General features: G+C 33.5%; 1 protein-coding gene across 3 annotated transcripts; it reads right to left on the minus strand.

Annotated features, from left to right (window-relative positions):
* Positions 1-168: 168 nt before the first annotated feature.
* LOC135849747 (tRNA-uridine aminocarboxypropyltransferase 1-like) lies at positions 169-1,750 on the minus strand. 3 transcript variants are annotated; one of them, XM_065370313.1, is made up of 6 exons: positions 1,644-1,750; positions 1,138-1,314; positions 915-1,061; positions 767-841; positions 551-689; positions 169-477 (listed from the first exon to the last, which is right to left on the minus strand). In XM_065370313.1, the coding sequence occupies exons 2-6, from the start codon at positions 1,309-1,311 to the stop codon at positions 203-205; spliced, it is 810 nt and encodes a 269-aa protein (XP_065226385.1). In that variant the 5' UTR covers positions 1,312-1,314; positions 1,644-1,750; the 3' UTR covers positions 169-202. The 3 variants fall into 3 exon arrangements, with proteins under 3 accessions (XP_065226385.1, XP_065226386.1, XP_065226384.1); XM_065370314.1 differs by having other exon boundaries at positions 1,527-1,698; XM_065370312.1 differs by having other exon boundaries at positions 1,390-1,698.
* Positions 1,751-10,158: the final 8,408 nt, after the last annotated feature.

Here is a 10,158-nt window from a genome sequence, read left to right on the forward strand (position 1 = left end):
ACCTACTAGGAATATGCTATTTAGCTAAATGCTGAACTATCATAAAAATAAATGCTAATATCAAATTTAAAAATTTGAAAGTATTGAAATGAAATATTCATAAAATCACTTTGTCAGTGGACTAAAATTTTAAAAAAAACATAACTTCTAAAAATTGAAAATCGCGAATAAAAAAACAATAAAAATGTATTGAAAATAGGTATCACAAATTCATTGGTCGTCTGTAAGATAATAATTCATCATGATCGTATAACGTATGAATAACATTATGCATAAATCGAAAAAAGAATAATAAATTATCGTATTCCCTATTCTGACATTCCGATATTGGTAAATCTACTAAATCGGCACTAAACTGATGTATTTCATGAAGCGACTGATGCAATGCTTCAATGGTAGCTAAATACCATCTGGGACTGTTTTTTTGATGACGCCAAAAATGAGAAGGACGTGTTTGTAACACTACGCAAGGTAAATCTATCAAAATATAAACTCAATTAATGCAAAAAAAGGTCTAACATTATTAAAATGGGTTATAAATTTAGCATACCTTTGAAACAACTAAACATAGCTCTGCTTTGACGCCATGTTCCGTCAACAAATAGAAGTTTATCAAAAGGTAACTCCACTACATTATCACCAATTGTAATTCTACCAGGTACATTATCGGTATCATTTTCGTTTTTTTTTCCTAAGACAATATTAGAATGTAATAGTTGAAATCAGAAATGTTCAATTTTTAACTAGAAGGTTTTGACCATAATTACCTCACTAAAACAGGGTGGGTTTCTAAATAAGTTTTTATTGAAGTGGAATTTTTGCCTGGGTATATCAGAACAGTCTGTAACGAAAATTTCTACTTATTAAAACACAAAAATGAAATGAGATTTAAAAACAAAAAATAAATATCATACTTTTCCATCGTTAGGATAAGTGGGAACATTCGTAGGAAAAGTGAAGACAGATACGTGATTAGGGGCAATTATAGCTGCATGAGCCGAAGTACTTTTGCCTTCTATTTCTTGACGATGCTTCACTATATCAATTTTAATAATAGGCAACTGAAAAAAAATTGATGAAGTCAACTATGCAATTACAAGTATTTTGAATCGAAAGAGCCAATAATCGATCATTTACCTTAATTTGAGGAACATAATCTTTAATTTCTGGCATTGGAATGTAACATGAGTAACAGAAAAATTTTCTGGATTTATTACATTTTGGACATGGAGCTCTTCCTTCCACATTTTCCAGCAGTTTCAAATTTTCAGATATGTTGTACGTAGTAAAGGGATCTTCATCGGATTCCATAGGCTGAAAAAAGTCAAAATTTGTACAATAATGTGTGTGTTATGATTATATTCTGTGTACCTATGAAATAAAATGTACGTTTTTTAATTTTTATTATTATTATTATTTTTATTTTCTCATGTTTATTTCAAAGTTGGAATTTTTCATCTCCCATCCCACAAAGATGTTACTTCAGGTGAGAAAATAATTCCTCATTTTTTATTTTCCTCCTATACCTATCTACAAATAAAAAGAATTGTAACGCGTGAGGCGAATGTATTAGAAAAAGAAATTGTCTTCATGACCACACTTTTTCACGCTTTTATTCGATAAATATTACAAAAATACCGTACGTTTCGGCACTCTAGTTGCCATCATCAGCGGCTAAACATGACTGAATAAAAATTACGTACAGGAATATGCAGTACAGAGATGAAAATACATACAACGATAAAATAGATAAAAACGAGATAGTAAAGACATGATAGAAAACGCATTACCTTAACCTATGACCAGACGATAAATTTCGTTGAAATTGGATAAATCCGTCCTAAAATTGATAGCTTTTTTAGTTTTATTTATGTAAATACATTCTAGAATTCGCCTTTTTAGGGTATTTTTCTCAAAGGCTAAAATTTGGTATTCTCAAAATCAAAAATATGCCCTGTAGTTTTGGAGTGTTCACATAGAGCAGTGGAAGTTTTTGAGTTTTTAACATCATATTTATGCCTATACAGACGATTTTTTAAATAGGTACCTGTCTCACCTATATATACACTATCACATTGCTTGCAATTTATAGAGTACACAACATTGCTGCATTTTAATATTTCGTTTCTGTCAATTCCAAAAACCTTGGTCACTGCATCTATAAAAAACAGATGGGAGGATATTTCCAAAATATGTGACCTCACAGCAGATCAGTTTCTCACCCTTGTCGAATTGTGTTATGAAGGCAGCTATTTCAGTTTCCAAAACAAGATATACATTCAAATCAATGGTTTGCCTATGGGTAGCCCCTTGTCTCCTATATTAGCTGAATTTGTATTAGATGATATTTTTATTAAGCTATATGACAATTTTAAACACCATATAAAATACTGTACCAAATATGTTGAGGATAGTTTTATGATTATTGAGGAAAATGAAATCAACTGTGTCTCTGATTTCTTAAATTCTGTACATACGCGTGTTAAATTTACTTTAGAAACTGAGCAGGATGACTGTATCAATTTTTTGGATTTTACTGTATACAAAAACGTAGAAGACAATAAAATTTTGACCAGATATTACAGAAAACCCACTAAATCATGTCGGATGATAAATTATCTGTCATTCCAACCTAAGCATTACAAAGAAAACACTGCCAAAAATCTCCTCATACGTATGTTGAATCTTACATCTCCGAAATTTTATACTGATATAAAAGCTGAGTTTTTCAAAATTCTAAAATGTAATAATTTTCCTAAAGCCAAAATTGAACAAATTTTTGACTGTGTGTACCATAATTTTAATCATAATGCTGCCATCGATAATATTGACAATAGTAATGAAAAACCGAACATAAAATACTTCTCTATACCATACACTGGGGTCTACTTTGAACGGATAAAACAAATCGTTAATACTGATTGTACTAAAATTGCTGCCAAAAATTGTAAAAATAACAAATTTAAATTTTATAGTAGGCTCAAGGACAGAAACGAAATATTAAAATGCAGCAATGTTGTGTACTCTATAAATTGCAAGCAATGTGATAGTGTATATGTGCCCGCGTCTAGAAAAAGGGTACTAAGGGTAATTTTTTCAAATTTTTTTTTATTTTTGATTTTTATGTAAAATTTCGTCAAAATTCGAATGAGACCGCTCCCAGACCCGTAGAGTGCTTTTTAAGCGCGCTACACGCGTTTTAAGTGAGTAAAGTCGAAAAAAAAATTTAAAAAAAAAATGGAATTTTAGGGTTTTGATCAAATTTTATTTTTCTTTCAGGGTAACTTGGGTGAAATTTTTTTTTTTGATTCTTATGTAAAATTTCATGAAAATTCGAATGAGACCAGTTCATTTTTCATTTTCAATTGAAATCATTTTTAATAATTATTAGTTTGCACAAAAATTCATTATTCATTGTTCAAAAGCAAAAAAAAATGATTAAATTAGATTTTCTATAAAAATTCAACTCGTAAAAATAAAAATCGCAAAAAAAAATTTTGAAAAAATTTTGTGCCCGAGGCGGGATTCGATCTCGGTACCTCTCGCTCCGCGAGCGGGTGCCTTAACCAAGCGGCTAGCGCTACTGCAAGGCAAAATGCGTTTTTCAACAATATACATATTGCTAAACAGCGTCGAAAACTACATAACCACGCGAAGTTTCACGTTTTTACACTCAAATTACGTGAAAATACAAACGCAAACTTTAAACCGCTCTCCTGTAAAATTTACGTTTTTACCCTTAGTACCCTTTTACTAGACGTGGGCACATATATAGGTGAGACAGGTACCTATTTAAAAAATCGTCTGTATAGGCATAAATATGATGTTAAAAACTCAAAAACTTCCACTGCTCTATGTGAACACTCCAAAACTACAGGGCATATTTTTGATTTTGAGAATACCAAATTTTAGCCTTTGAGAAAAATACCCTAAAAAGGCGAATTCTAGAATGTATTTACATAAATAAAACTAAAAAAGCTATCAATTTTAGGACGGATTTATCCAATTTCAACGAAATTTATCGTCTGGTCATAGGTTAAGGTAATGCGTTTTCTATCATGTCTTTACTATCTCGTTTTTATCTATTTTATCGTTGTATGTATTTTCATCTCTGTACTGCATATTCCTGTACGTAATTTTTATTCAGTCATGTTTAGCCGCTGATGATGGCAACTAGAGTGCCGAAACGTACGGTATTTTTGTAATATTTATCGAATAAAAGCGTGAAAAAGTGTGGTCATGAAGACAATTTCTTTTTCTATATCTACAAAAACGAGAAATTTTTTCACCATATATAAATAAGGTACCTACATCTCAACCCATAATAATTTTTTTTAAAAATTTTTAAGCGATATTTTGAAAAACAGTGTAAGGGTACCCCCCGATAAGATAGGCAAAATGCCCTTAACCTCAGATTTCGATGAAACTCACAGGGTATGTTTAGTACCCCAAAAAAATAATTTTAGGCCCATAGCCCGCTCCCCACCCCACCCCCCTCAGCCAGGGGGGCCAAAAAACGTGTTTTTCAGGGGGAAAATTCTGTATCAGCGCGTGTTTGAGATAAATTTATTCTGTAAACGAATATAGTTAGAGGACACATAGGGGTACCTCCCTGAATTTTTTCAGAATTTTTCATCGCATGGGGGGAGAAGGGGAGACAAAAGAAAACTTTAAATCAACATTACTCCGAAACGAAAAAACATACCAAAACGATTTTTTCGTCAAATATGTATCTTTAGGTCTACTTTCTATAGAAGTCATCACCCGGCCATTTGGAGTGGTGGGTCAAGCTCAAAAACTCAAAAAACTCTCAAAAAACCACGTTTTTTTACGTTTTTCTCCAAAAATATGGACAAATGGCGGAAATCGAAGAGAACCAAGTTGTTCAGCGTGAAATTTTACCTCAGAATGTGTAATTGAAAATTCATTTATACCACGTGATCGTAAAACTACACGTGCAGAAGTATTTGTGCTTATATCAAGATAGCTTGAAGGGTATTCCTGGGTAAAATAGGTGAAATGCCCCTGTCCGCGGATTTCTGAAATTTTGATAAAACATTGTTGGGTACCATTAAAAAAAATTTCGGAGCCAAAAAATTCCCCCCACCCCACCTACCTTGCTCACAATAGCGAAAAACATCTTTTTGAGGGGGGAAAAAAATCATGCTTCAACGAGTTTTGAAAAAAAAATCTGTATTCACTCAAAATATGTATATGGAAGAGACTACACTAAACGTACATAAGTATTTGAGATTCTGCGTCGGTCTATGCTATTGCTGTCAAATTCCAAGGCCATTTTTAGAGTTCTACTAAGCGATTGAAAATTTGTTAATCTTTTTTTTTGGGGGGGGGGGGGTATTATAGTATGTAGTTGGTGTTTTGAAAATGCTTTCCTCGCAAAAGTGACATAGTCATTTCTAGCATAACTGCGCTATATTGATATAGTTACCCATACCTATCTAGCTATTTAGAATTTTCTTCACACTCTCTAAGGGAAGAATGTGAAGAATGATATTAGTTGCCTGGCTAGCTCATTCAGAGGTTTTTAGAAGTTATGCAGAAATACTATGATCAATCATTATGTAGTGAGGAAAGAACTTATTCAAACTCTCAATACAAATTAAAAACATTTTATTGATGGGTAATTTACATAGAAAAATACATGATCCTTAAACATCAATATTTCCCTATGAGCCCCCTCAAGGAAGAGTATAAACATTTTCACGTCATATTTACATTAACAAAGCACTTGTTTAACTCGTAACTATAGATATTAAAATATAGCTACGATGCACAGATACATATATCGAAAGAAACAAGATGTAATTTTGTTATACTCCATTGCCATGAATTAAATAAATAAATTAGAATAACCTAAAATCCCTCAAGATTATAAATTATTCTATCACCACTGGCGAGTAGCTGTAGTTAAAGTCGCCAGCTGAAGTAAGTTAATTCAAACTTACTCACCAAAACTGTACACGTTTGTCATCGCTTGTCTGGGCCTGTCCAATACTGTAGGCAATGATGACACTTAACTAAACGAGGTATCACTTTGAACTTTGCATGATTTGCTTATCAGGCTCATCACCAAAAAGGTACACATTATCGATTGAGGTGCAGATCAACGGACTGAAGATCGCGGAAATCACAGTAGTATTAGCCATCAAGGGATGGGGAAAACACAAAAACATCGAACGCGAACTCGTTCTCATAGATTTATTCCTTCATCCCATGATTAGAATTTCTATGATATTGAAGTAAAATCGCGTCACACTTATTTTAGAGACGAGGATTCGTAATTGTGCACTGTACGATGCCTATTCTCATACTGAATACTTTGAATCTCAGTATATGTAAGAAACAGGGTAATTTTAGTCCCTCCCCCGAGGTAGAATGGTCAAAAATGGGTGTGTAAAGGGCTTAAGGCGCTAATTATCAAAGAAATGCCGCTATCTGTCAAGAAGCGAGCATTCTTTATAATAAATTTAGTTAATTAATCGCCTTACTTTCCTATCTCGGGGTGTAAACGTCATCGTGGCTGTCAACCCTGTAATTGATATAGTCTTTACTTCATAAAGGGGGATTCAGCCGTTCGTGACGTCAAATGTACAAATACACTGGTATTTGTACATTTCTTAATATTTAAAAGATACCTACACGTTTCCGATACCTATCGGTATAAGGGGTAGTCAAAATAAGCATCCCTTTAAGTGGTCCTTAATAGAATGACCGCTTATAACGATGCGGGCCACCTACACTATGTCAAATGCCCCGACGTGGGTTCACTAGTGGTTGCAGACTAGCGAAGGGGAGCACGGATCACGATAAAAAATAGCGTAGGGTGTACGCATCGTTATTTCCCCCTGCACCCCCCTGGGTGTGCACCCACTGCCCCATCTGTGCTTGACTGCGGTGGAATGCCTGTAGTGAATTCTGCAGTACTATTTTGCAGTAATCAATTCGATTACTCTAAGACAGTTTTTCAAAAACAAGATCCTTCAGAGGGCAGTATTTTCAGAATTTGTGTTATTGATAAGGGTGTTTTACATTTTTGTACCAGTTCAGCACCCATGCATAGCTTCGGAAAAAACTACTACACAAGCACTGAACCAGTAGCCAAAACACAGTAAGTGACAACCCATAACACTTATATCATAGCCAAAAGGTGGGTGACTTATGTTCTTCAGGTAGGTTGCAGCAGAAAGAATAAATTATAGAAAGAAAAGAAAATTAGATTTTTACCCATTCTGTTTGGAACAATAATGCCAAAAATGTTCTCGTTTAAATTTTGTCCCAATATTGTCGAAATATAGACATTTAAAAGAGTTTTTGGTTATTGACCTTCAAGAAGGTTTAGAAAGTATGATAAAGGCAAGGAACGTGTGTGTAGGTATCGATTGAATACGAATTTCAAGTCTTTATCTAACTTTTTTCGATTTATCTGGTTATTGTCCAAGAATATTTGAGAAGATGAATGGGATATATAAGAAGGATGGAGACTGTTTATTACTTTCCTGTTTGGACATCTGACCTAGTTTTGAATGGGTACAACAAGCAGTCTCTTTTGAATTTAGATGTTGTGGAGAAAGGGGTGGGGGTTAAAAGCGAATTTCAGCTTTTGGAATTCTGGTTGGAGTAATTCTTAGCCAAAATACTCTCTTTTAAATTTCGATCCCCTTTTCCAAAAGGTATAGAATATAACTATATAAGCCATTTTTTGTTTATTCCTACATATACCGAGATTTCTCCTGTGATGTTGCAGAGATAGACAAAGAATGGTTGATTATTCGATTTTATCTTAAATTTTAGTCGTGAAATTTTGAAAATATCAAAAAGCAGTATTTTTAGCTTTTGTCAGAATTCTGCGTGGAGTAATTCAGTCCAAAATACTCTTCTTTTGAATTTTCACTTCCCGTTTCCAAAAAGTAGATATTTTTTGCGCATTTCCAAATTTTATGTATGAGGCAAATTGACTTTTCTTTGGGGTCCTTGACCTTTCAAAGAGAATAGAAATCGAAATTTTGCATTCGTAAAAATTTTAGCGCAAGTGTAGGTTATTGGTTTTCAAATTGACCCTATTTAGACGCTTCATTGGTTGTAGACAATCAAGGCATTTTTGTTTCAAAAATTTCTACTTGGAGCCATTCTTGGTTTTAATGCTCTCTTCTCAATTTTTTATCCCAATGAAGTTCCAAATGTAGACAATTTGTAGCATTTTTGTTGAGTTGACCTTTTAGCAGGGTCAATATTAGATCCAGAAAACTGTATGGTAAAAAGGTGCACGGTATCCTCTCGTAAGTATGCGTATTTTAGCTTTTACCTACATTTTTCAATTCAGGGTCTTTTTCTTTTGTTGCAGATGATGCTGGGAGATCCGGTTTTAATGGAAGACATTTCGTAAGTATTTTTAATCTATTTTATATCATTCTGCAACTTTTTGATTCAAATTTTACTGCGTGATTTTTGTTTTTTGTTTCAGGTGAAATGTTCCGAGAAGAAGAAGTTTCCAAAAAAAATCAAAATTATCGCGTGTATCCAAAGGTAAGACATATGTGGTTTCCAAAAAAAAATTGTTCTTTTACTTTGACTTCCTTCTTTCAGTTTTGATTGTATCTGGATAAATTTTTTCAGAAGATTTTTAGCTCCCCAAAAAAAAATTCAAAATTGGTCAAAGTAGTGAAAATTTTCCTATCATTGTACCTCTCTAGTAGTTTTGGCATAACTTTCAGTTTGAACTATCTTACAAATAATCTAAATATACCTAAACAATCTTAAATGTAGTACTATTTTTCGGTCATTTTAGTAGTATCATATTTCATTATACTTGGCAGATGGTCTCATAGGTGATTGTACCGCATTAAAGCTCACCCAAGTCGCTGGTTTAGACAGCTTCAGTGATTGATCAGGGCTTGCAAACCGAAACCGAAACCAAAACCAAAACCCCCAAAAACCGATTAAAATTGCTCAAAACCGAAACCAAAACCGAAACCAGGAGCGTTATTTTCCCTCAACTAAAACCAAAACCGAAACCGGGAGCGTTATTTTCCAAAATTCAAAACCGAAACCGAGAGCGTAACCGATTGAAAACTGAATTGGTTTCGGTTTTGGAATTTTTCAGATAATTAGCCTAATTAATACTGCATTTTTTGTCAAAATTGAGTAAAAACTGATGCTGAAGGTGAAAAGGCTTGAAAACTAAAAAAAATGACAAATTTGGCACTGCCGAAGTGCCATTTTCTAGGCACATACACAAAGTATTTGAAAAAGTGATCACTTTCTTGGCCTCCTTCCCTCTAAAAAATGAAGAAAAAATGAAAAAACCGAAACCAAAACCGAAACCAAAACCGTTTCCTTTGAAATAAAACCCTTTAAGCAAAACCGGAACAAGAGAGATAATATTTTAAAAAACCAAAACCTTTATTTTTTCAAAAAACATAAAACCGAAACCAAAACCAGGAGTGATATCTATCCGGTTTTCAAGCCCTGTGATTGATTTTACATTGAGACGTATCTGGCAATGGTGGATTGTTGACTTTGTGTTGTCGATTTTGAATGAGTCATTTGTTGTTTGTCGTGAGGTAGACCTCTCTGTACCATAACTCAGCTCCTCTACGATGAAATCTATGTTGACTCTCCAATTATTCATAGACACTACCAAAAGAAACAAAAAATATTAGCTTAAATCTCTATAGAATATCCAACATGGATCAGTATCATGTTGAATCTTTGTTCCTAAAAGAAACAAAATTAATAATAGAGTAATACTAGAATAATATTAGAATAATGAATGATACAGTTACTAATTATCCTCTGTTTCCTCTGCTGTTGTTGTTTAATTATTTTTGTGGCTGGAAGCAGGACCTGGACCATTAATGTAGCTATCTTACATTCTTCTAGCTGATCACTGTGATGACTCAGTTTTCCCTTTTCACAGCTTTATGTTAGGTTCCTTGAGCTCGCACTGTGCTAGTGGCTAGGAAGGTAGAGTATTAGAAAATTTAAAATTAGTCCAATTTTAGCCCTATGTTTAAAACTTTCAAAGTGGAAAATTATAGGTACATATAGGCAATAAATAGACTTGCCCCTGTCAGCAAATATCGTTAAGAAGCAGAGAATGAAATTGTAAACAAGCAAACAGAACAGAGAAGAAAGAGA

Source organism: Planococcus citri, chromosome 1, assembly GCF_950023065.1.
Source record: "Planococcus citri chromosome 1, ihPlaCitr1.1, whole genome shotgun sequence".
Lineage (NCBI taxonomy): Eukaryota > Metazoa > Arthropoda > Insecta > Hemiptera > Pseudococcidae > Planococcus > Planococcus citri.